We start from the raw sequence: 27,729 nt of genomic DNA on the forward strand, positions 1-27,729 counted from the left end.
AAATATGACTTACTATTAACTTCTGAAAATAGCTGGAGATGGCAGGTGAATTATCAAACATAAAAAGGCTTAACCTGAAGTAATCATTGTTTCAGGCTGCTACATGAGTAGATATTGTTCCAGCAATTTAATTTCTATAAAGTCAAGGGATGAAGAAATAGGTCACATGTTTTAATAAGGTCTCCATCCAAACACAAACACCAATTTTAGAAATTTAGGTAAAGTAATGGACATCAATCACCAACTCTCTGGATTCACATACCTTTGAAATCATAATAACAGGTGAGCTGATACCTTATTTTCACAGCGGAACGAATTTGACAGAGAAATGTTCTTTTTTTTCTGGTCCTCAGATAAGATGTTTACTAGGCGAAAGAATGAAAACAAGGACTATTTTTTTTAAGCGAACTACTTTGACGCCGCTGATTGGTTCTCCTCTGGTGTCAGTCAAATGTGGGCGGTGTCAGCTGACAAATGATAGTTCCAGTAAGTCCTCACATGCTGTACAACACAGAGAGTCAACAGGCTGTTCGGGGCGCAGACGGAACATCACTACGACTGGAGAACCAAAACAAACCAGCGGGTCAACACACCGTGGACACTCACAGAACTTTTTTTTTCTCATGAAAGGCCTTTTTAGAAACAAAGTTTTTATTATTGTTATCACAGATTTTTACGGGCTTGGGATGTGACTTTCAGTGGAGACTTTGCGCCCAGGCGGAGCACTGTTTTCCCGGACAGATTTATCTTGTGTTCGCTCACATTTCAGAGGCGAAGTTACTTACTTTTGAGGTTGGTCTCATTTTCATGACATTGTAACTCTTGGATCCGTCACCTCTCGACTATGGCGGAAGCGGCACAGCAGCCACACCTGGTGGAAATCGACCCGGATTTTGAGCCCCTGTCGCGGCCCCGGTCGTGCACTTGGCCCTTGCCAAGGCCGGAGTTCATCAACCCTGGCGACTCCAACACGTCCTCGCCGGTGCCGTCCGTGAAGCAGGAGCCCGCCGGAAACGCCGACTTCATCAACAACCTTAGTCTGCTGGAGGAGACCGATGACTTCACGGAGCAGAAGCCCGTCATCCTGTGCACTGATTTCCAGTGTCAGGAGAACTGCGTCCACCAGCAACCTCCACAGCAGCAGCAGCAGCAGCAGCAGCAACATCATCAGCATCAGCATCAGCAGCAGCAGCAGCAGCAGCACCCGAACCCGCAACTCCCGCATCACCAACATCACCATCAGCAGCAGCAGCAGCAGCAGGTGCCTCTGCTCTCCTCCCCGGTGGGCTCGTCGTCCTCTGCGGCCGCAACTGCCGCCGCTGCGCAGAGAAAGAGCAGCTCCTCCCGGCGAAACGCATGGGGGAATATGTCTTATGCAGACCTCATAACCAAAGCTATCGAAAGTTCTCCCGAGAAAAGACTAACTCTGTCTCAGATTTATGACTGGATGGTGAAGAGCGTGCCTTACTTCAAGGACAAAGGAGACAGCAATAGCTCTGCAGGCTGGAAGGTACGGCTTTCTCTCTTTTGGTAGTTTTTATCACGAGAGTTCACAGCGTATGGATGGCCTGTGGCTGCTGCTTATGTCTGATAAAGCCCCTGCCAGTTGTAGTACAAAGTTTTCCAGTCGGGACGTTTCTGTGTGTCTGTGGTACAACAGTGGGCTTCATTGTGCTTTATGCTATGTTTTCCACCCCCCAGGGAGTTTGTTGGGACTTTATAACGCTTTTTGGTCAGGGTTGTTTATTTTTCTTCTCCATCATCTATGGTTATTACATCTCCTGCAGGGACTTGCTGCTAACACAGGCTTTGCACCTTTCTTCCACAAATGTTTCTACATTGACAAAAGAGCATGCATAACGACCTGTTGAACAGGTAAATTGCTTAGAATTTGCCTGTCTCCCCTCATTGTCCTCCGTCCAGTTAATGGCACTTCAGCAACTGTCCAACTGCTACCATGACCTTAGACAGTCATCTGACTTCTCTCTGCATTATGTGATTTATATGAGTCTGCTGACTCAACAAGGTTTCTCTCTCTCTTTCTCTTTCTTTCTCTTTCTTTCTCTCTCTTTCTCTCTCGCTCTCGCTCTCTCTCTTTGCCTTATTGCTCTCCTCAGTGTGCTATTCAGAAATGCTGCAAGTTCTGGCTTGAGACAAATGTCCTCTCTCTGCCGTTACTTTGAAATTTATGATAGATTATGAGGCTGAATCACAGTTTTCCATATCAGAGCGTGTGCTTTCAGTGAAGCGGTGCTTTGGTCTTTGTCGTAAGGGGATACCAGAAGCATTCATGTGTCCTGGAGACTGTCCAAAAGCATTACACAAGAGGGGACTTAAAATTTCTGATGTGGTGTGACAGGCCCTCCCACTGAACACTATTGAAGGGTGTAAACCTCACTTTGGAGACACATAGTTTCAGTGGTGTCTGACAATAAATTGATGACAGTCTACTCTCCCAGTGGGAAATCATATTGAGCCTGTAGTCACACAGTGAGAGATTTATTGTGGCTGCCCTCTGTTATAGGCTGTCTGGGTTGCAGATGAAATATAAATTGTGGAGTGTTTTTCTTTTCCTGTCATAGGAGCCTCCCATGTTTGAGCCATGTGCTGAGAGATGACACACTCATGTCAGTCACAAATGCCAGCGAGAATTTCTTCTTTTGAATCACATAGACAGATATATATTTTTAAAAAGAAGAAGAAAAAAAAGGTCACAACTCGTATTTTTCCACGTGCCTTTTTAATCGTTTTCTTAAGTCGATGGAGCACAAATCCAGTTTTCAGTGACACCTCAGGTCATATTTGACCTCAGTGTTTACAAAAAGCACAACACTCATGTCGAACTGTCAAATGTGGTCCCCGTCAGTTGGATTATATGAGTGGAAAAAGTGCCTCAGTGTGGTGAAGTACGCACAGTAATACACACAGTAAACAAAGTGGGAACTGGGCAGAAGTGTTGCCAGGGCTGTGATATTGTCAAAGAAGGTTTGGTGCTCTGAGGATAATCAGTGATGTGTTTTGTGAGCGAAATGTTCTTTTCTGATTACTTTGTAGCACACAAATCAAACTTTGAGTGTTCTCTGTGTTTGTGTGCTCTGTATGTGTGTGTGCTCTGTATGTGTGTGTGTGTGTGTGTGTGTGTTTGTGTACTCTGTATGTGTGTGTGTGCGTGGTCAGGTGACACCTCAAAACACAAACGCCAGTGTTGAAATTAAAAGACAGGGCCTTATTTCCTATTATTATTATTATTTTTACTTTGAAGTGACGTAGTAAACATTTTTTCATTGAAAAAGTGCTGCACTTTACGCTGGAACGCAGGATAGTCAGCATTAACGTGAGCACCTCGGTGGCCATGAAGCACAGCTGTGTGATTATACAGTTAACGATCTCCAGCCTCTTTACCTGCAACAGTAGATCATTTACATTTTTGTAAAGCATGCAAGAATCACAGTGACAAAGACTGCAAACTGAGGCTGTCAGAAGTATTGATACTTTCCTACTTTTTTGACACTATGAGTTTAAAATGATACAATATTTGCGTTCAATAGTAATGAAAGTATCAAAGCTATGAAAAAAAAAACAGATTTCTGTCGAACAGTTAATGTGTGATTGGCAGCTTGCAGAAAGGCTCTCAGCCACCGCCTGGGCCTGCTGCCTATCCTGCCATGTTGGGGGTGCAGACTGAGTAATGCTGTGGGAAAGCGAAGTGCCATTCACTGCTGCGAGAGGAGTTATTCATAGAGCTCCCCTCGGTTCCTCACAGGGGGGCTATCACACATTGTCTCTTCAGAGCGAGCTTACTTATGAGCCAGGGCGAGGGCCAGAGAGGAGCTGAGCAAAGATGACAGTGTAAAATGGGGATGGTAATTTTGCCATTGTGTGGTTTTTGTTCTGTTGTTTCTTCCTCACTGGCCTTTGTCTTTGATACAGTTGAATTCAGTAATAACTTTTTCATCTTTGACTGCCCTGTTATAATCTTTCTGGACTGAGGCGACATGACCGACTGGATGTGTGCAATGAAGCTTCAAAAAAGCAAATTAGAAAATAAAACCCAATCAGAATGGGAGCAATACATGTTCTGTTTGTTGCTGAAATATTGGGTGGACTCACTGATCGAGCGCAAAGTTACATAGAGGCTGAAGTCTGTGGTTTGAGAAGGCGATCACAGCGACAGAAGTCACAATGCAAATGACTGCTGGGCACCTAAAAACACTGGCTCAGTGGTTTTAAAGCCAACCAGGGGTCGTTTCTCCATGTGACTGATCTCTGTGAACAAACAAGACTCACCTGAACTTTTCATTAATCTAACGATTAAGGCTGTTATTTGAGGCCGAGCTTGTTTCTCGACGCCGCTGATCCCCCACAGCAGTTCGTGTCTGCGCTGAGTCACCACGGCCTCCACATTTCTCAGGCCGTCTGTGACAGTGTGATCTTTAAGGACAGTTGTGCCAGGTGGGACCGGCTTGGAGGAGCTCTCCAAGTGGACTGGACATTGGCCCCGGCACAGGACGAAACCCAGCAGGAAGAACAACAGATGGCCCAAATTATGCATCACCAAAGCTCTCTGCAGAGCTGGTTATTTATGTCTAATATGTCCTGTTCCTTTGGGGGGGGGAGTTTCTTTAGCTCTCTACAAATGTTTTTATTTCAAGTATTACAAACAATATTTCAGGCAGCAGCACACACTTACACACACTGCACACATGCATTAATACAGGACAGTATATACACATCCTGTCCTACCTGCCAAAAATCTGTTCTTTCTTGTATTTCTCTACTATATGTACGTCACTACAGGATAAATATTTGGTTTCAGCCGGTGGAGCTGGATGGCTCAGGTGCTCTTTGATGTTAGTATCGAGATCAATTCAGTTGCAGGTTTTCTCTGTACATGGAGCTCTCTTGACCTGAAATTCCTCAGCCTACGCTGGTAAACACTCCCACGGATCTCAAAACAAACTTTGCCGGAGCAGACAAACACGTAGGTCAGAGCAGATTGTACAGCAAGTGACACCAGGGTCATTACCATGTAAATGCACCCATTGACTCCGATCCCTGTTAGTCGTACAGTAAACACTGTTAGGTATCACCAGGAGGAGAGGCTCTTACAGTTGGTGTGGCAGGTCGGGCTACGAGTGTGTGTGTGTGTGTGTGAAATCTCTGCAAGTTGGAATACAGGACCAGCATCTTGGTGATTTTATAATGAAGTCATGGATCGCAGGGAACTGACTGCGAAGCATCTCATAGTCTCTAACCTTCACATTGTAGAAATTATGAAACATTTTGTTGGTCGTTATATTTGTGTGTATTTCTGTTTCTGTAGCTATGCCTTAGTTTGAGGAAAAAAAAGTGTTCTTACAATTATGGAGATGTCGTACCGGTTCTCACATGAAACCACAGTCCCCGTGGAGGATTACAGGTACCCATGAATGTGAACTGTGATATGGATTCTACTACCGGCTGTGTTTTGACACTGTTAACTAATGTCAACAAAAGTGAAAAATAATTTGCGGATCTGCCACATGATTCGGATCTGTTCCAAAATTTAAAGGGTTGGCTCATGCTACACCCTTCCACCAATTTTCATGAAAATCAGGCCAGTAGCCTTGCCATTATCCTGCTGACAAACAAACCAACAACAACAACTGAGTGCCACCATGTTGTTATTCTCAATTTCTGGCCGTCACATATCAATCGAGTGCTTACCCCGACTACTTCTGTTTAACTGGTTACTCATATTGCAAGACAGGTTTCCAGGGACCTACAACAGGACAATACATGTTGCTTCCAGACTAGGACAAAGATCTCAGATATTATAAAATGAGACAATACAGACGAGGTCTTGTATTTTGGTATATGTAGTTTTATATCACAACATCAAAATGTAGAAAGCTTCAAACAAAAGTTAATTTTTGGAGACAGAATAGCAAAGTCTGTGTCTGGCTATTCCTGTGAGTTAAACAGCTGATGAACGCCATGGAGTTTTTTCAAAAAGCCTGTAAAATCAATACTTAGCATAAAGCAGTTTGGGTTATTGATTTGCAACATTGCACATAATGCTACTACATTAATATCAGTAGGACAGCACAATCAGTGCTGGATGACAGAGTTTCCCAGCCCTATTTACACATCACATAAAGGCAGTTCTCATTTATTTAAGTTTCGCTGACTAATAACATGTGCTTGAGTCACATTGTGCCCTCGTTTTGTGTTTTAGATGGTTTAACTTTCCTGCTTCGTGGTTCCTGGAATGAGATTGCAGAGGTGTATATGTAATTGCTGCTGGTTATCTAAAATATATCCCCCATGGAGACGAGGATTACGACTTAAAGGAATACAGAAGCTAAGAATTAAGGCGTTCAAACCCTGAGTGAGCACAAAGCAGCTTGTACTTTATCACATATACTGCTTGTTTCTCAAGATCGGAATGTGTATTAGTAGGACAGGGAGTTGGATAGAACAGCAGTCCTCCTGTTTCTACTGGTTCAACACACACACACACACACACACGCACACACACACACACCTCACACCCCCCCCCCCCCTCGAGGCAGTCGAGGAGTCCAACCTTGGCATTGCCCCAAGACATGAGGGGCAGCTGTGTTTCTCAGGCAAAGAGCTGGAGGAGCTCTCCTTGCCCTCCTCCCCATTTCCTGCCTGCACCGCCTGCCTCTCCACTTTTCTGCCTCTGCATAAAGCAGGGCACACTTAGTGCTTTGAAGGGTTACCCCCCCCCACACACCCGCCTTCAACACACTTCAGTCAAACCCCATGGAACTAACCACTGACTGTCTTCAGAGAAAAATTAAGAGATAAAGAGGAAGAAAGAGAAGAGAGAGCAACAGATTCCCCAGAACGCTCTAAGTTCAGATTCAGTGACACTTGTTAGGAGTTGCATAACAAGACATTTACTGGAATCAGGCAGCCGCAGGCCAAAGTCTGGTGCCACTGGTTAGTCAGCGGAACTGTGAGGCACTGTGTTAGAGATATGTGGGACGCTAGTCTCCTGTGTGTGTGTGTGTGTGTGTGTGTGTGTGTGTGTGTGCACGTAACCTGGGCCTCATAATTAAAGCCCTGCTGCTGGCAGATGCACAGACATGATGGCAGACAGACCAACAGGCCAACACAGGGAACATTCCAGCACAGGCTTTTATATCTTTTTTATTGTGGCGTGATATTCCAGCTTTTCTTTTTTCCCCAGCTGATTTTAATCCAGTATCTCCTCTCAGCTCCCGTCCCCCTTTATCCCCCCTCTTCGCTTTTCATACCACTTATTGCTTTGATGTGCTGAATCACCATAGCTGGCACACCGCGGGTGTTAAAAAGCAGCTGTGAGTATTGATGAGCACTACCTGATAGTCTTTGATCTGCTCTGTGTAAGATGTACTTGTAGATACTAGGGCTCTGATAATGATTATTTTTATTATCCTACTGACATGACATGATTATTTGATCTACTCACTGACAAATTGTTGAGTCTATATTGTGTCAAAACAGAGTAAATGTTCTGAAAGCCATTTAATTTCTAATAATACAAAAGAAAGAAGCAGCGTCTGTCACTCGACGAAGGACTTAAATTATCAAAATATTCTGATTCTGTTCAATTGAGTAATTGTTTCAACACAAGTAGAAGAACTTGTTTTTGATTCAGCATGATACAAAAATACAATGTGATGACTAAAAAATACTGTCATGTTCAAAGTGATGTAACTATGCCCGTCCCCGCTGATGTGATTGAGCAACAGTGTGAAACTAGTAGCCCCGCAGTTCATTTCACAACCCTTGTGTTTTCCTTTTGTCCCGCTCCTCATGTGTTTATCTCTCAGCCCCTGTCGGCATTAGAACTGTGCTGTTGTCTAACTGTCATTTCCCCTACCAAGAAAGCATTTTGGGATATTAATCACTGACTGAAATAAAAAAGAAAAAATAGAGGCAGGAAAGCAGGTCAGAGTGGTGCAGCGGGGATATCGGAGGGTGTTGTACGTCTGTGTGTGGTACACGTGTGTTTATTTGTGGAGGCAGTCATTCTGTGGCTATGAAGTCACATCACGTCGGTCTCAAACGAGTAGTGACAATTGATTCCATGTGCTGGTGCTGTCTGGGTCATTGTTTCACAGTAAACCTTTAACAGCATGTCCAGAATGTCGTGGGAGGAAGCCAGCGGGGCAACGACAGAAGCTGTGAGACACATACCTCAACAGGGGATCGTGTCTGTCTGTCTGTCTGCTCGTCCGTCCTGAGTCGAAGAGGCTTTACGGTTGGTGGGTTTTTGCAGTAGTATTTTGATTCAAACAACAGATGCAATGATTTTCTTCCCTCAGATGTCCCCAGACGAAGCTTCGGTGCTTGTCATAGCAGGAAAAGAAAGTTTGGCTTCGTTAAACCGCTGTTATTTGTATTCTTTTAAAATCCCTGATTGGATTATTTTATATTTAGAGTTTTTTCCAGTTCAGTTCTCAATGAGTACAACTGCAAAATGTGACTGACCAGTCATAAACTCAACATATTTTATAACTCGAGGACAGTTATAAAATATGTGCTATTAAACTATATGTGTAGCGAGCTGAGGAATAACATCTAATTATATTATAAGGGATATTCGACATCTGTTTATGACACAGCTGGCGTCCAGCTGGTAAGTCCACACTTAGAGAGCCTTTATCTTGCTGGAAAGGACCCAGGAAACTCCCCTCAAAGTGCCCCTTTCATTCAAACAAATCATGTCAAATGGGTACATGGGCATTTCCACCCACCTCAGACGCTGGAATCACAACAGCCCTGCAGCACTACTGCCAGAGTTTTGTTTTGTCAGTTCTTCTTCTGGCTAGGACAGATCGTTCAGTGACTGTAGAATCCACTAACTGCACAAAGAGTCTAGATGATAAAGCCTGTAAAGAAAAAAATACGAGCAGAGAGTGGAGCCTCATTCAGCAGGACAGAGCCCACAGGTGCCATCGCTGGCTGGCTCCTCTGCTCTGGAGTTAGAAAAGAAAAAAACTGGAGCTGACATCCAGCACCGTAGTCAGGTAAACAGTCATTTAGGATGAGTCAGATTGTTTTGTTTTTGTCAGTGCGGGTTTGGTAGTAGCAGGCCGAGAGCACGTGATCGTCTGTTTTGGCAGTAGGTTTGCCCAGGCATGGCATTTTGTTTCACAGACTATGCTGTTGCTGTGTATGCCATCACAGCTTGTCATCAGTGTGAGAAATTGGGAAAATCTCCGGTGGGGTTAACAGGAAGACTATTGTTTTACTGTGTGAGAAGAGGAACTTGTATGGATTTTGAATAATTTCACCATTCCAGTGAGAAGTGAAAGCCCACAGCGCTTCTTCACACGTGAAAATGTGTTGTCCTGTCAATTTCTCATAGCATGTGTGTGTGTGTGTGTGTGTGTGTGTGTGTGTGTGTGTGTGTGAACTGGCCGCAGCACACACAGGGAGTGAGCAAAGCAACACTTTTACGGGACCGCTCATTGCTGAGAGCCCCAAACCACAGGCATTACCCAGACCCACATTGTTGTGCAATTCCCGCCCTAAAGCGATTATGCACGGTGCCTGTCAGACTAGCCCGGCATTATCACACAATCACGCATGCATTGAGGCATGGGTGAATTATGTCCACATACATGAACGCTCACTGGAGCCGGGTGGAAATTTAAATGTGCACTTTAATCAGCAGTGCCCTCATGGCTTTTGCGTCAGACGGCAGGTTATCCTGCTTCAGCTGTCACAGAAACTAATGGTTTGTTTCAAGGTCAAAGTGTGTGACAGTGTAACCGATTCGCCCTCAGGTGTGTTCATTTTAGGTTTGCATTGGTGTTGCAACATTGCGGCACTATTGTCTGTGTTGTGTAGCGAGGCTCTTGGCTGACGTAGTGTTTATAGAAGAAACACCTCACGGGGAGAGGAGAGGTTACCAGCAGTTAGGCTTCACTTGACATTAGAGTCTGTCATTAAATTGTTTTAAGTCCAAAACAGATTTCGGTTAGCGATTTCTAACGCAGGATGGGAATGTTATTAATTTATCACCCTGACTGATAGCTGGGACAGACAAAATTGTAGTTTTCCTGAGTGTGTTTATGTACATCTTTGGTACTGTTAGATAGAAACACTGATGGGCGGTTGTACTGTACGGTTCGAGGGTGGCCCCTTTCCAGTTTCCAGTTTAACTTGCCCATTCAGGGTTCCTGTGTTGGATTCAAGGAAATGCAGTCGTGCCAGTCAGGCAGATTAGACATGTAAAAACATGCGGACTCATTTTTCTCCCAATGAGTCATTCATGTCCTCGTTGAACCAATTCACAAGGGAGATGCCAGAGGAAAAAGGAATGTCGATCAGTTGACGGCACTGGGTTTTGTGACGTCTTGTGATGTGTGTACGTTAAGAATTCACTGTCATTATTTTCATTGTTTAAACACACTAACGTTTGGAATATTATTCAAATGAATCTCACTATGTATTTAATAATATTTCACTGACTTTTATCAGATGAAGAAGATTAAAAAATACAAGCGTAAGTTTGAATGCGGCCTTATAACTTTGAGACTTTTCTCCATCTGTGCATATTCATATCCTACATCTTCTATTCTGCATTAATACTGGTGCTTAAACACTGTTGTTGAGTTTATATCTGTCTTATCCAAGTCATCATTTCTGCCCATCTCTCTCAAGGAGCAAAAACATCTGATTTCTTGAAACACTATCGTCGATGCACATGATAAAGTTGGTCTTTTGTGGCTGCTGTTACCTGCAAAGTATGCAAGTTCTGATGTTTCCTGTGTCGGCACGTGAAGTGATTCCATAAGTTACCTCTTTCTAGAATCTGTTGCTCTTCCTCAACCCGGTCCTCTTGTCTTTTACGAGATGCAAATTTCAGCTCATGGCTGACAGGAAGTACATGCTTTGAAAGCAGTACACGGTATGCAGTTCCAGGGCAGCGATGTCATCAGGAGAGGAAGTAGCACTGAACGTGACACCAGATTCTGTGGCTTCTTCCTCTTCCACTATTCTTTTTCTTTTTTTTTTTTTTTTGTATTCTTAGCTCCACTCAGAGCTGTGAACTGAATCAATGTTGTTGCTTAACGTCTTCTAAATTATCCTATAAAATTCTAAAAATCCTTGTTTGGAGATGTTGTGGTTCACACTCAGACATAACAATCTAAATGATGAACTGTGTGGACTTCAGTTAAACAGAGCCAAAGTCAATGCTGCAGTCAGGCTTTGGTTTAATCATGTGCAGCTCTGGCGCTGACCTGTGCTGGTGCCAGCTTGATAATGGTTCCTCTGACTGGGAACTGGGCCAAGTCCAGGTCTTGATGCCCTGTTATAATGTCACACTTGCTGTCAATTGTCCTTAATAAAAATGTAAGCCCTCGCCAAGACTGATAAGGCTTCGGTTATGTTCCTTGGAGGATTTTTTCAATGTGTGCAGCATGTCTGTAGTTATATGAATTTATCTACTAGTCCTAGATGAAACTAAAACAGTTAAAATTGTTTTTTGGCTCATTTTCCATCTCTGCTTCAGGGCAGCTTTAAAGATTCAACTTATCCCGTGACACTCTGTCCTTATTAGGCTGGGTATTGAAATATTATCATACCACTGGTAGTACCAGTACACTTAAAGTCATACTGATACCAGCAGAGTACTTCATCCAATATCTCATCACTCTCAACTGCCAATTCACCACAGATTGTGCAGATTGTAGCTGTTGCAGGAGGGGGCCAGTCACATGAACTGAAGAGTGCTTGTGGTGGCTGGCTGCAAGCAAAACTATACAATTAGTGAATTTCCCTTGGGGATGAATGAAGTTTCTATCTATCTATCTACCTATTTTGTTCTGAATTCAGGTACAGAATCAGTAGAAAGCAAAATTTAACAGCAGAATTGTCGATACTTATCAGCACTGGGTTATTCAGCATTAGTCCTCATGAGACTTTTATTTATGTTGAGTGGGTCTCATCTAATGGCACTGGCGTAATAGCAAGGGCCAAATTGCAAAGATGGTGATGACAATTACAAAAAAAAACTACAGCTGTTAAACATAATGAAATTTTTACATCTGAAAACTGCATTTTAAGATAATGTTGAAAAGCTGAGCTGAGCCATAATCTAGCCATCAGTTTCTATTAAAACCCGCAAAATGCTTCTCTGAGATTCACAATTTTTTTTTAATCTATTCTGTGATGTGCCACTGCTATTTCCTTTTCATTATGAGCCCATGAAAAAGAAAAAACTTCTTGGCTCCACAGCACGTTATAAGGTTTCTTTCAGTTTTTTTCCTCTGGAAGCAGTTTGTTTGTAGCAGAGCATGGAGTTGCTAATTTTAGAACTGGCAAACAGGTAAGTGCATTATAGCCCAACTACTTCATGGACTTTGTGCAAATGCAAGGGGACTTAAAAGCATCGGGAACTGGCGGCAAGAATGAATCATTAAATCATTTTACTTCATGGTTAAACAACAGTCCTTCAGCCAAACACACTTACAGCTAATTACTTGCTCTCATACAGTACAAGCAAAGGGAAGGAAAGGAAGCGATAAAGAATCATGAGGTCTGTTTGTCACTTCAAAGTCACAACATCATATTACTATCACTGTCATTTGGAAATGTTTTTTGTTTTTTTGTTGTTTTTTTTTTTGTTTTTTTGGGTTTTTTTTGGCCAACATGCTAAAACCTGTGATGTCCTTGTTTAATTTTGGTTAATTTTGGTGACGTTTTTGGTGCTCATGAGGAATCACTGTGGTGTTTAAGAGAAGCAAACAGCCCGCATTCAAACAGCGTTTGGTTGTTTCTCTCCATCCAAAGTGAAGGCACTTTAGAAGTGCACGTATTTTCTGTTTATGCTTTACAGTGTAATAAAACAATACAGAAAATAAGTGTACCAATAAGAAATCCTCTCAACTTTGTAATTGAGTTGAGATTTAGTGTTGGAAACCACGTCCAGACATAAAAACAGCTCGGGGATATCCCCATGTTTGCCAGGTTGAACTGGGGTGACAAACATTCCCCTCCTCCTCCCCTCCTGTGGCGGGTCAGGCCCATGGACCCAAGCACCCAGCCAGTGGTCCACACACTGCATCTTTATCCAGGCAGAGCAGGCAGCAGCAGCCCAGCCCAGCCGCTCTGCTGATCAGAGGCAAAAAATATCCCCACTCCACAGACTCAGCTCTGTGCATTTACAGACTCACATTGTGTTGCACATAGCAACACATGCACATATTTTAGCATGGTAAGCTTAGACAGCACAACCCGGTCCCTGTCTGTACACAGGAGCTGCGTGTAGCTTAAGTCTGAGTCAGGAAATCAGCGAGCACAAGACAGAGAGAGAGCTCAGCAGCTAAACACCCCAGCTCTGATGGCCTGGGACATTATTTTAAAAGTACGTGTAGTTGCTATCATAAACAACATATGAATATTCAGAAAGAAATATAAAGTCCAGTGTGAATCATTTAGTCAGTTAAGCTACTTTCTCACCAACGTTTATGGGCCTTCCAGGTCAAGTGACATGAGGGCAATCTGGTTAAATCAATAAAACACTATAATTTATTTTTTTTTTAAGAGAATTACTGTACTTGCTTTGAAAATTTGAAACATTTGAAACTTCTGAAATGTCTTGAGTATTGAATTATCAAATTAGCTGTAGGCCATATTTCTTGAACAATGCTGCCTTAGAGCTGCAGTTTGCATTTAAACTGACCAATGCCATGAAGTAAAAATATATTTGATTTTTTTCTGACGGGGGTTTCCTTTGTTTAAATGGAATGAAACTGCTTGAGAACAGCGTGAGAAGAAAAGCAGTCGGCAAAGATGAATTAGGTACCGTTTTTTGGAAGTGTCAATTGCCACAGAAATGGCTGCAGTTAGCTTCTCTTCCTTTTCCTATTGGCATGGTGAAATGAGAACGAGGAAGAGTAAAAACCAGATTGAAATTTAAGGTTTACAACTGCACAACAAAATGTTTTCTCTGTTGATAACCTTTTTGAATCTTGTTTGAATGTGTGGCCACGTGTCAGATGTGGCTTAACCAGATGAAATAGCGGATGATTTATATTTCTCTCACTAACTTCTGTTTGTTTGGTTCCATAATGAGTGCAAATAAATAAAATGGGGAACTGTTCCTAAGGTGTGCAGTAAGAGCTTTATCCGCCATTGTAATCCTGCTGGAAAAGCCTACCTGGACAAGGGCCCCCTCTTTCCTTTTTCCTCTTGTTTTGCCCAGTCAGACTACAGAGTTTTGATTAGGAAGTACCGGCTCTTGAACCCACTGTTTTCCTCAGCTAGTCCCCTGCATTGCACCTACCAGGGCCTCATTCTGCAGTGTTTTGCATAGAAACCAGAGGCATCAGTGGGATCAGTATCAGGACTGGCCAGCTCTTCCTGTGTGGATACAATGCAGCAGGAAGTTCGCTAATAGCCTCTCCACTCCGCCACCATCTCACACTATCATACGGTGATGAAAGACCCTGGAGTGTCATTGGCTTTGCTGTTTCTCACTGTATGCACCAAACCACTCGCAGACTATTTATCACTTGTCTGCAGCGTCTGGGAGACTGATCAATCTTAAGCTTAACCAGTCATCATCCGCTCAGGCTTCCAAGTTCAGCTCTGTGTGTGTGTGTGTGTGAATGTGTGTGAATGTGTGCGTGTTGGAGAGGGCAGTTGGTTGCACTCCTTGCAGAGGATTGTGAAAAGCAGATCCTGCCAAGAGGCCGTCAGTAAATACATTTGCAGACAGATTTGCTTCTGCATGACTTGCATTTTCTGCTTTTCCATCTGCGCTTTACGATGGTCATATAACTCAGCATCTGACAATGACCATTTTGAAGGGACGCTTTCCTGGAAGTCATAGACTACTACTTGGGTTCATCATAGAACTCTGAATTTAAGGAGCTCCACACTGAGCCCTCTGTGTCCGGGCCTCCTCTCTACCGTTGTTTTGCCAAATTGAATTATTGGAAGGTGATGTCAGCTGGTGAGAAAGGGACCCTTTTTGCTGCAACACGAGTGTGCGATCAGCTGTGGCCAGAGGTTTCCGTGCATGGTGTCGCAAAGGGGCAAATGAAAAGGACAAGGACAGAATAGAGGGCTAGGAAGGAGGGGCGGGATTGAGGGAGAGGGCAGAGATGTCCTATTTCTGGATCAAACCTTGTTCTAGGGTCAGTTTCCATTTTTAGTCTGAGAGGGTTTTTAAAATCAGAAATTGTGGTGAAACAGATTTCTTTTTATACCACTGCTAACAGTGACACATTTATCCTCTTGCAAGCAGTCATACCTGGGGCGCTGTGCTGTGTTGCTCGCTGCTATGCAACATAAATGACAACAATAATTTCCTTTTCTCAAGACTATTTTAATGAAACTGAGGGTATAAATAATGAAAAAGGCCTGAGGCTTTACATTTCCTGTGCTCTGCTTTTTATTTCCACTCCCTTTTATGATCATTGCTCTATTGACTTTGGTAAATAGGTCAGTGATTATCACTGGTCAGTTCAATATTGGGGCTGATGATAACCTATCAGACTGCAAACACATGAAGTCATCACGGTCTATTCAGATTGCTTTGTGAATGTGGTAATGTGAAAGTGTATTGCTTTATTTTTTACACGTGTGTGTCTGTGTGTGTGTGAGAGAGAGAGATAGCTTTAATTTCCAATTAAACATGAAAAAAAAAAAAAAAAAACGATAACACTGTACATAAATACTGTATGGTTAAATATCCCACTCAGCAAATTTTAGGTGCAGACGCTCATGTCATTTGATCTTGTCTTTACTAAACACTAATGCCCAATAAAACATAAATCCCATTACACAACCAGGCTGAAATCCTCCCAGAAATGAAGCAAAAATCCCCCCAAAAAACAAATTAAAATTGATTTATGGCTGTTTATGGCTCAAGTTTTATACCCCTGTTAAAATTGTACATTGGTTGAAAGTCTTTGACAGTGCTGCCATGAAGTGCATGAACACAATTTCCCAAAGAACTCCTTTTTATTGAATACACCAAACTAATTTCTGAAATGTAAAATGTTGTCTTAACACAAGCATCCATTCAAGAACAAAATAGGCTGTGAACGTTGGCAAATTCTGATTTAAATCAGAGATTATGGGGCAAAAGAACAAGCACCGAAGAATTCACTGATCAAAGAACGAGCAAGTAAGAGTACAAATGTCTGATGCCAGCTACAGACACGTTTCTCAGCAGCAAAAAAACTATCTGAATTTGGGCCAACTTATTGTGTCTTCCCCCCAAAAAGAACTAACTGTGTAAAAGTAACTGTTGTGTCTTCCCATTTGCTCATTTCTGCACTGCTCTTTCTCTGGCTTCAGGTGGTATCACTTTGAACAGCGACTTAACCACAGAGCTCTACAGTTATGAACCTGCTATGATAATCAAGTGGAACCTTTTGTAATCAGCATCTGGATCACCGAATATTAAGCACATCTGACATGAAGGGGGAAAAACCTGATGTGAATTCACCTTTTGATGCATCTGTGATCCCAGTGAGTTGTAGTTCCCCGTCACTTGTCGCCCCGCCATCTCACCTGGAGCTGTGTGCTCTGCCCCATGCTGTTGTTAAGCGGGCAGACCTGCTGAGCTGGTGTCAGGCAAATGACAGGTTTATACAGTTTCTGTCTTAACCACACTCAGCCAGACTCAGCACAAAGCTCCAGACATGACCAGGGTACAGCTTTAGGGCTACCTGTTTTGGCGGTTAGACATGGTGTGCTACTTACCCTATAGGTTGTGCTCTTCATGGCCGCAGACATTACAAAGAAAATAGCTAGTTACAGTGCAGGAGCACACCTACTGTTAGGGCTGAAACATGGGTAGCGAAAAACGCCTGCTCAGGACAGCACCGTTTCTCTAATGAGTTCAGTGGAAATAGTGCAGGGAAACCACATTTTTCACTTTCATGTAAATGCATGTGAAACCGTTCAGAAAGCTGCTGTCGTGTGAGTTCGTACTTGCTGTGCACTTTCAGTCAGTGAAGAGGGAGCATTTGTTGCACTTTATACCTATAGCTATATGAGCTTTGCAGCTGAGGTTTCACTTGTGGCTTCACTTGATTCACAGCAGACCTGCAAGTAGGTGGTGTTGCGCTCTTCTGGGGATTTTTTCATTAGACGAGTTGACATTTGAGCAGCTCTTGAGAGCGTCAGCACTTCGGTCAGTGTGCCAGTGTCTATCTGGCACACTGTCTCCATTTATCTGCAGGTACTTGGCTGCTGTCTGCAAGAGAGGAGAGGACAGGCAAGAAAATGAGTAGGAGAGAAGGAAGGAAATAAGCTGAGTAGAAGAAGAAGACAAGACAAGGTGGGGAGGAGAGGAGATTTAAAGGGGGAAAGGAGACGAGAAATAAAAGACAGAGAAGACGTGTCGTACCAAACAGTGTGGCCTTTCAGTAGTGCTGCCAGTGAGGGAGTTTAAACCAGCACAGTGTGTTCTTTACTGATCCTTGCCCACTCTGTCACACACAACCCCTCTTTCTCCATTTCTTAAATAGCCTACACTCAAAACACATTCTCATGCCCTGTCGCACACACACACACACACCACCCAGACGCCCATACCGCAGCCGCTCGGTGAGTCATGACGTATCCACTCATGTAATTTAGTTTCAGCAGTCACACGGCAAAGTGAACATTACTTTCGTTTAATAAATATAGTGTGACATCAGGGATTAGTGCCTGTTGCTAAACATACACCCTCTGGCAGCGGGGGGGGCATTGGAGGAGGGTGGCGAAAGCTAAATTTTGCGGTGTCCACTTGGCTCACAGTGCTGCGGCGTCGCATTCCATGCCTTTTTCTCTGCCTCACGACTGCCGTGTTTCCTGCGAGGCAGGAAGTCAGCTCTGCTTCCTGTCACAGTCCTCTTTCATGTGGTCACTTCCTCGTGTTTTGCCAGCGCCGCTCTGTTCTGTTGACTCAGAGAGCAGAAGTGGTGCTCCTCGCGGTGGGCTCAGGCACAACAGAGAAACGTCTTTTTATCAGTTCTGGCTGCGCGAATAAGCTTTCAGAGATACAGTAATGTCAGGTTACTGCCTGTTTTCACGTCATTTGTCATAATTACATTCCTCGGCCCAACAACTGTTCATTATTCACATGAGCTTTGTATTAATTACAAGCATTTAAAGTGTTGATATTATTTTGAGTGCAGGCACAATCTTTTGTTTCTTTTCCAAAACTGTCTAAGTCATTTTGTTGCCATTTTTTGTGGGAAGAAACAAAAAACCTTTTGTTTTCAGAGGAGACTGTGTTCATACAACACCAGATAGGACTGTCCTCAAGCCTTGGTAATCAGAGTTCAGTTCCGTGAATTTGAGGGTTTTGTAACCTTGCCGAGGAATGTTGATTGTGATGGCTGTCTGGCTGAGAATCCTGCCGTTACTATTTCCTAAGAGATACTAACACGTTGGCTCTGATTTCGACTGAACTTTGCTCATGGTGATTAGTTGGAATGTTAAGATTCCTGTGTACTGTGGCCAGAGATAAATTAGTGTCACACACAGGCGCAAGATCCAACAGAAAAAGATTCTTAATTTGTACAAAATCGAATAAATATTAACAGATGCAGCGAGCAATGTGTCATACTTTCCATTCATGTATATATGCCTGTGTGTGTGTGTGTGTGTGTGTGTGTGTGTGTGTGTGTGTGTTTCTCTTAGCATGTGATTGCGTGTTCATCCCAAATCGCGTGCATTTTCAAACCACGATATCACAGACTGCAGTCGAGTGAGCAACAAAATCAAAACCATACCGCGCTGCTGTTTGTCGGGCTGCCATTCCACTAAAAACATGAGCGCACACACGCACGCACACACACACACACACACACACACACACACACACACACAGCAGGAGACGAGGCTTTTCCATTGGCCCCACCAGACACCCTCAGCCACACTCCCTGCACGGCACTCCGAGTTCTGCCGAGTTCTGGTACTTTCCATCAGAACAGTTTTTATGACCCTTCACTTGTACTCCCGCTTTTGCATCAAGACTTTTAAACTGGTTTTTAAATGCTCTCCATCATCACAACACCCGGCACACTGACTGTGACATAAGCCAAAATAGAAACCAGAGCCTCTGAAGTGAGAGACTTTAGCCGTGAGTTTCTCGTTCCTGTCATCAGGATGATATAGGGCTGTAACAGGACATCCCGGCGTCTGCACTCACATTGCAGTCATTCCTTGTTGCAGCACAGCTGAAATTACCAGCACTCTCAGCAGTCATGGGAAAGAGAGGCTCATGACCAGACTTTACCCCTTGCCTTTTGTCATAGCTACCGATGTGCAGGAGGAGGAGGAGGGGAGAAAAGCATTTGCTAGGCTAATCAGGGAAGGGTTGTCATGTCCTTCAGATCATCCAAACTAGCCTGAGACTATTGGCTGAGGCAGTCGGGTCATTCGATATGGAATTTCATTCACTTGTGAAGGGCCAGTGTTCAGGAGGGCCACTGAGCCCGAGGTCCTTCAGTGAGCAGAGGAAAGAGGTGGAGCGAAGGGAAGGAGAACAGGAAAAGAAAGACAAAAGAGGCTGTTGTGGATGAAATGGAGTGTGATAGTAATTGATCAGTTGATTATTTGAAAATTAGTCAATAATTGTGTTGATTAATCGGAGAACTCTAAATTTAACACATGAAGGTCAGTTCGGGTATCATAAGTCAGCCAGTGGAAGCAGCTTTGAAAAAGACAGAGAAAATAACCCTGATGACATCACCGTGAAGTCATCAGGGTGATGTCTTGTCATCTCGGCGAGGGCACTCGGAGACTTAAAATTTAAAAAGAAAGCTTTTGTTACAAACTGGGGCCTTGCATTTTGAAAGATGCCAGTATTCAATCTCGGAGTCCAATGAAAGACTCTCTCAAGTTGCATTATGGGAAATGTAGGATAGAGTAAAATCAGAATATCTTGGGTTCTTCACCTTCATTTGTGACTGTTTTTTTTTAAACATTGTGCCACAACTTTATGGAAGTGCAACACTAAAGGGTTGGACTGGCCCTTTAATGTCCACCAATGTAAATTACATATTTTGGGGTTTTGAAGCAATTTGAAGGCATCTCACCAGGTGAGGGAAAATTGTGAAGTTGTGTTTTATGACATTTTAAATTTATCACTCCAGTCGTGAAATCAATCTTTGAAAAAAATAATTATGAGAATAGTGTTATAGGTAAGAGTGGGATGAGATTTCAGAGTCAAGACTGAGCAGAGATGGCAGAGATGAGAAGAAGCAGAGGTGAAGGCAGAGCCGAGGGCAGACTGTGAACCAGATGTGAAGCCATGACTCACAGCAGGAGCGGGCTTGATGACGTTAGCCACTATGCACGCTAAGCTCTGCGTGTGTGTGTGTGTGTGTGTGTGAGCCGGGACTTCCAGCCTTTCTTCCAAAACAACAAGCTTTACGCATGCACAGTAACGTCTGGCCAAGGCTCATTACTTCATAATACAAAAGAATACAGTGCCAGAGTGTAAGTCCTTCTCTGAGGGCAAATGGTCACCTAACAGTTCATGTACAGATGTAGAGTTTGAGATTTGTATCCCAATACAATAGTAGCTCCAGTAAAATAGGACCAAAATAGTGTCTAACTTTCTGTGGTCAGCGTACGTTTTCCCAATATTCCCGCTCTTGTTTGCCATGTTTTAACAATGCTTCACTAACTTCCTGCTCAAAAATTAGTTTTTCCACCAGGGGTGTCACTAAGCAACGTGAGAGCACACTATTAATGTGTCTGTAAGGGAGAAAGATTAGTCTGTTTCCTCCCTTTGAATCTGTGTTGGTTTAGACACACATAGTCAGGTGGAATGTGAGTGTTGGCATAATGGTGTTTTACAATGGGCCCCTCTGTTTTTGTGAAGGAAATAAAGGCCCACATGTACAGTATGTTTGGAGATAAGAGAGTCTGCAGTTTAATCCTCATTCTGTTCAGGATGTATTGCTCATGGGGTAACCTTACTGACACCTATTGTGTGTGTGTTTGTTCACATGTGTTTCTTTGATTTGCAAATGGAATTCAATCGTTGAGTGACCTTAACATCTCACCTTTCTCCTCCATAATTCAGCTGTCAAACTGAGTGTGTTTATAAAAGAAAACCACCTGCATGGACGGATTTGCACTTGTGTGCTAAGGCAGATCTGTGATGTTTTGGCGAAAAGGGCAAGCACAAATCTCTCCTTTTGTCTGCTGCTCACCCCATCTTTTCTCTTTTTCTCTCTCTTGCTCTCCTCCAGAACTCCATCAGACACAACCTGTCGCTGCACAGCCGCTTTGTTCGCGTCCAGAATGAGGGGACGGGGAAGAGCTCGTGGTGGATGCTCAACCCAGAGGGCGGAAAGAGCGGAAAGTCCCCGCGACGCAGGGCGGCCTCCATGGACAACAACAGCAAGTTCACCAAGATCAGAGGAAGAGCAGCTAAGAAAAAGGTAAACAGAGAAAGAATTCATCTGTTACTGATGTGCTCAGCTGATATTAAATTGTTGAACCATGGCAAGATTTTCTTTTATCCCAACTGTCTCTACACTGTCTGCTTTTCAAATAAGAATTTCAGAAATGGATGGAAACTGATTTTCAATAGTATTTTGATAAATACTTTGTTATAATATTTCGTATTATGTCACTCAGTTTGTATTCCAAAAGAGCTGCTTAATATACCAACATATTGTATCATAATGATGATGCCATATGAGATTTTAGGTAAATGTCTTTTCTTGGTTTTAAATACAATTACAATCTGGCCTTTTTAGCCTGGTAAAGGTGGTGGAAATTAAATACAAATGTGTCTGGTAACCATATCCAAACTTCATAGTTGTAAACTTATTTGAGTAGTCATTCTCAAGATATTATCACTTTACCGATAAAGTATTTAGCAAGACTATTTTGCCATCCCATCCTGTGTTTTATTGCCAGTGGTTTCTGCCCGAGACATATGTTACACTGGCTGTTTCTGGCACATACAGTATGTGTATTGGTGCATTGAGAGTTTTCTTGCCTCCACACAGCTGTCCCTGCAAGGCGGTCCTGACGGAGGTGCAGACAGCCCAGGTTCTTATTCCAAGTGGCCTGGCAGCCCCAACTCCCACAGCAATGATGACTTTGATGCGTGGAACAGCTTCAGGCCTCGGACCAGCTCCAATGCCAGCACTCTGAGCGGCCGCCTCTCCCCCTTCATGCCCGAGGACGACCTCGGCGAGGCAGATGTGCATATGGGCTACCCGGGAGCCCCTGGAGCCAAGATGACAACCACATTGCCCAGTCTCACAGAGATGACAGGCTCTCTGGGGCACAGTTCAGAGAATGTCATGGAAAACCTTCTGGACAACCTAAACTTGCTTTCACCTAACAACTCTCAGGTTGGTGGAGGGGCAGCAACCCCAGGCTCCTCCCAGTCCTCCCCCTCTCCTATGATGCAGCCAAGCCCTGGGTACCCAGCTTATAGCTCCCCCAGCATGGTCTCTCAGCCTCAGCAGGAGTATCGCAAGTATGGCCAAGCAGGAATGAACTCCCTGTCATCCATGCCGCTGCAGACACTTCCAGAGAGTAAGCCCAGCTTCGGGTCTGCGATGGGCCAGTATAGCTGCCCCGCAGGGCTTCTGAAGGAGCTGCTGACGACTGATACAGACCAACATGGAGAGCTCATGCCGTCAGTGGACACTGTGGTGTCTCAGTCCAGCGGAAGCTGCATGCTGCCTCCTTACAGCAGCAGCCAGCATGCAGCGAAACTAATGGGAGGAGGGAACAGTCATCCGCATGGTCTCTCTCACACTCACCCCCACGGCGTGCACAGCCAAGCCCCGGCCACATCACCGGCTATGAATGGTCGCTTGCTCATGCCCTTGAGCCATAGCGGGGGCACCACGCGTTTGCCTACAGCCAAAAGTCCTATTCAAATGCCTTATGGCCTCTCCAGCCACCTCAGTGGGGGATGCGTGCCTGGTGGCTTCTGCCCTCTCAACACCAACGGATACGGCCGACCAGGCCTGGCACACCCCTCGCACCCAGAGAAGCTGCCCAGCGACCTGGACGACATGCCCATTGAGAAATTTGAGTTTGACATGGAGACAGTCCTCCATGACACTCTAATGGACGGGGACTCCCTGGACTTTAACTTTGAGCCAATGGTGACCCAGCAAGGTTTCTCCCATGGAGTGAAGACCACCACGCACAGCTGGGTGTCAGGGTAGAAACTGCCGTGCGACGAAAGTTCTGTGCAACTGACTTGTTCCTGTTGCTGTTTGCTAAAAAAAAAAAAAAAAAAACACCATCAGAACTCATTTGAGACAAAAACAAAGTGTATCTTAGGATGTTAATCCTCATCCCAGCTTCATGTGCAGTTTCTGTACCATCAACATTGTTGTTTCAGAAATACTTTTCAGACCACCTCAGGAGACTGAATCTAGTTGTGATGTGCTGAGAACGCATCTCCATGAACTGTCCCTGAACTGGTGAAGATGAAATCAGAAATATTTTTGAAATGTCAAATATTCTGTACAAACTAAGTGCCAAACATTTTGCCTTAACGTAAGAGCCAAACTGAAACACACCTCTCTGGTTTACTTATCAAGGTTACATATAGCAGCAGCACAATCTGTAAAAGTGCTCAAATGCATACCATGCTGTTTACTGTGTTTCCACAATTAAACTTTTTGTATGTACAGCGTAGTGATAATTTATTACCACTACGAAAGAATTATGAAGGTAATCTGGCTCATGGGTTTGTGGATGGACAAAATGTTGAGTGAGAAACTTCTCAAGGGATCCTCCGACGATGTTACATAATAACTCACTTTATTATTGCCTAAATGTACATAATGTCATCATACAGTTTGTAAAATCAGGTCTGGTAGTGTATTTTCTAAGACTGTAAATAGTGTTTACAGAGCGGAAGCAAAAATCAAGGCAGCAGAAATGAGCTCATTAAGAAAACTGGATCAGACTCCTTTAAACACACGTCGAGTGGACAGATCTGTGCTTGAGGATTCTTCACAATCAGGCTGTAAAATGCTAATATACTTTCAGATTTATTGTACATACGTTAAGAATGTATATTAAAATGATGCAGTACATGTTTACTAGATTTAGTATATATTTGAGACCTAAATTATTTGTGGTTATAGATTTATGCTGGTAAACTAACCTGCACTCAGACATCAGAATCGTTCTGAGTCATTCGTCACTCTGAACCTTAATACCACAGGGGCCTATTTATTGTGCCTAACAAAGTAGATATTGACTGCAGGCTGGAAGGGTTTTATATTGTAAATGTCTACGGTCCAGAAAATACTCAGCAGAATTCAGCAGTCTTGAAGAAATTACAGTCAATCTTTCAATTTCAGTTCCCTGCTTTTGTTTTTATTTTATTTTTTTAAGAACTAAAGAAGAAATGAGTAGTTGATTATTGTTAAGGTTCGCCAAATGCTTCGCAGTGCTGTGAATGTGAAGAGGTCAAAGCAGGTTGGTGGACAGAAGATATTCTCAGCCACACTGTGAGTAACCAGCCTTTCCCCTGTTGAGTTTCCCAACTTTTTTTTTTTTTTTTTTTTTTTCATTTCCTTTGTCTCAAAAGGTTATTAAGACTGATTTAAATTAGCACGGTAGGATTCCTTTTCGTCCAGGAGAGTTGTGTGATGCTGTCAGTAGGACAGCCGTACTGCTTTTAATGAGACTCCACTTCTTTCAGTCTACCCCTCCTACCTCTACCTATCTCTTTGTCTTTTTAAACATTTGATATAACGGTAACATGTGACTTGATAACTCCAATCATCTTTGAAATACCAAGTCTATTTTAATTATTTTTTAAAGTCGCCCCTGAAAAGTGCCACTAAGTGTTAAGTATCTTATCGAGCTTGTATATTTGCATTTTCTCGCTTGCTTTACTCACTTATTGCTGTACTAACAATGAGTTTGTCAGCCTGTCGGTGACTTATGATGCAGAGTCACAAATTTTGTACAAGGTTGTCGCTACTTTTGTGAAGACAGTGTCAATACACACACGACTGCTTCTCACGAAGTTGACTGGTTCAGTGGTTTAGAGGTAACTAAAACTGAAAACTGCTTATTTGACATTAATGTTTTCTGTATGATTTATCCAGACACCGCATGTGTCAGTGGGTGTCTGATCGTGTGTCGTTAAGGCCTCTGAGTGTGCAGCGTTTGCTTTTTTTTTTTTTTTCTTAATTTAAGTCAAACTCTTGAGTTCGCCTCCGACTGGGAGGGGAAAGCTCTTAACTTAGTTTCAGTGTTTAGTTGAAATGAAAACTTGCATACTTCAGACCAATAATGGCACATAATCTGACACCACTGACAGGTTTTAAGAAAGCCGGGGAGCGGGGCAGGTTTAAGAGGAGTAAAGTGAAATTCTTAACATTTCAGAGAAGACGATAAAGAAGCTGCTGTTTGGCTTTGGTGCCAGGTGTTGCCTTTTCTTACCCAAACATGCCATAGTGTCTACAGCCAAATTTGCCTTTGAAGTGCAGAAGTGATATGTTTTAGCATTTTTATCATGTGATATGTTCAGAATTATATATATTTGTGCCGGTCACTCAATTCAGGATAAAACTGTAATGAATCCATGTAGTCAGTGTCACAGGGTTCACTCTAAAAGTAAAAGAGCTGTACTAAGTAAATTATATCTCTACATTTTTAAATGATTGAATCTATGCATTGTATTCCTTAATTTTATGTTGCTGTTGTTATATTTTCTTTTTTTCTTTGAACTTCTGACAGAGATATTTTATTGTAACATAGCGCTGTGAGATATTATGGTGTTGTTGTCAAAACTCTATGTTCCAGATAGTTATATGGGGGAAAAAATGAAGTTTATTTAGAAAATAGATGATGCCGTGATTAATATGCTAAGCTTTTGTAAACTGACGATGTCGTATTTCTTGTATTTAGCTACAGTTTTTAGAAAATAGCGTCAAAAAGCAGATTATGGAAAAAAAAGTTAAGATATATTGCATTTTTAAAATGAAAAACACAATATTTAGCATGTCAGAGAAGTCCTGCTCAGAATGCAGATTCTGGACCAATTTTTGTAATTTTATGAGTAGAATGATATTGCACTTTTACTTACGTTTTATAACAAAGTGCTCCTCGTAATGAGAGGAAAAGTTCCCATTACATATTTTAAGATAAAAATCTGTTACATTTAACTTATATACAGGACTAAATTGGACTTGTGCTGTGTGATTTGCAATCAATAAGGATGTGTAACTTGTTCAATATTAATGTATTAAGAACTGAATAAATGTACTTCTGTGTTAAAGATGTGTCCAGTTTGTCTTTCAGCTTAGTCAGTCATTTGTTTAGGTATTAAAAATTATTGTATATCCAAAAGTCTGATCTGGTATTATATTTTTCTTCTTTGACACTAAATATATACCTTAATACCGAAGCAGATAATTGTGTGAGCTTGTCTGGCCTGAGGTCACATTTTAATCCTAGCTAATAAGCCAGCCGACATTTCCAGGTCAAAGTGACTCATGTAGTGTTACAAAACCTACAGTACTTGACAAGACATCCAGTAAAGTCGCACAGGGCTATTAACAAATTGCTGTACGATGTGACATAATATAGTATTGGCTATTGTGTGTAACAGAAAAATGATCCAGTCAGGAGCTGGATAGCAAAAGTCAGCTATCCACCCATGCTTTGAAAACCAAAGTGTATGTAGAGTAAAATAAGTATATTCCCCACTGCTGTCTTCAGTGTCCACACTTAAAAACTTGAAAATGCACATGGTCACAGGAGGATAAAAGATCCCAGAACAGGAGATTTAAACCATGTGCAGAGACTTGTTTTATAAAAGACTGAAAATTCTACTTGTGTACTGCGCTCCCAGTTGTGGCGTCTCATTTCTTCCCTATAATGATTGTTCCTGGCTTTTCCTTACAGCCACATTCCGCACTATGCACCCCCTACCACTGAACCCAGTCACCCCAGAAAGCAAACTGTTCAGCCTCTCTGGCCCCAGTGTCTTTGACTTTGAGTTGTAAGTATAAGATAACCCATGACTAGAGCCACTGGGGTCTAGTCTCATAAAAAAGAAAAAAAAAAAGACTAAGAAGGGTTCTTCAGAAGTTGCAGTTCATAGTCTTTCCAGTGCTCACTAGTTTTTGTAACTTTTTTCCTCCTCATGTTGCTGGTTCCTATGAGGCTGGATTTCACTCTGAATAAAATTTCCGTGAAATGAGTACCAGCAGGTACTGTAGCTGATATGAGTGTCGTTCCAGAAATTAGACAAACCTACATAATCCATGTGCATACTAGTTTAGCCTGTAGCATGTTGAGGAGAGCTTGCAGCTTAGTTCAAGACACTGAGTGTTTCACTTCGCCCTGTGTCCAGGAAAAAAAACATTGGTGTTTGCATTTCTTTATAGTGCACAGCAATGTGGGCCAAGGTTTTGGTGTCAGAGCGAAATGGGGGGGAGCAGAACAGGGGGCAGGGAGGACGCTCGTGAGTATACAGCTGAGGAATGTGGGTGTGGACTTGTGCCAAAGGCATATGTGATCCTTATGTTCCCCTGAGTGTGAGAAGGCAAATGTGGTTAGACGGTGTAGGCCATGTCAGGACACAGATGCAGTGTGAGGACGCAGTAGTGTCATGGAGTTCATATGCTAAACTGCATTTCTGTTTTCGCATTCCCCTCTTATTCCCAAGTCTTTCCTTGTGCCCATATTTTGAATTGAAAACAGTGAATTAAAGAAATAGAAAAGAGCAGCATTTTGATATGTGGG

At 42.9% G+C, this 27,729-nt stretch overlaps 1 protein-coding gene across 1 annotated transcript; it reads left to right on the forward strand.

Moving 5' to 3' along the window:
- Positions 1-356: 356 nt before the first annotated feature.
- foxo1a (forkhead box O1 a) lies at positions 357-26,257 on the forward strand. The gene is made up of 3 exons (XM_046389686.1): positions 357-1,510; positions 21,225-21,416; positions 21,993-26,257. The coding sequence occupies exons 1-3, from the start codon at positions 845-847 to the stop codon at positions 23,172-23,174; spliced, it is 2,040 nt and encodes a 679-aa protein (XP_046245642.1). The 5' UTR covers positions 357-844; the 3' UTR covers positions 23,175-26,257.
- Positions 26,258-27,729: the final 1,472 nt, after the last annotated feature.

This window comes from Scatophagus argus, chromosome 5 (genome assembly GCF_020382885.2).
Source record: "Scatophagus argus isolate fScaArg1 chromosome 5, fScaArg1.pri, whole genome shotgun sequence".
NCBI classification, from domain to species: domain Eukaryota; kingdom Metazoa; phylum Chordata; class Actinopteri; family Scatophagidae; genus Scatophagus; species Scatophagus argus.

What these genes read in the sequence shown, in the direction of transcription:
- foxo1a (XM_046389686.1), top strand. Translation starts at nt 845, where the DNA reads ATGGCGGAAGCGGCACAGCAGCCACACCTGGTGGAAATCGACCCGGAT. An exon ending in ATAGCTCTGCAGGCTGGAAG is followed by an intron (nt 1,511 to 21,224) that starts GTACGGCTTTCT and finishes GCTCTCCTCCAG; the next exon opens with AACTCCATCAGACACAACCT. An exon ending in GAAGAGCAGCTAAGAAAAAG is followed by an intron (nt 21,417 to 21,992) that starts GTAAACAGAGAA and finishes GCCTCCACACAG; the next exon opens with CTGTCCCTGCAAGGCGGTCC.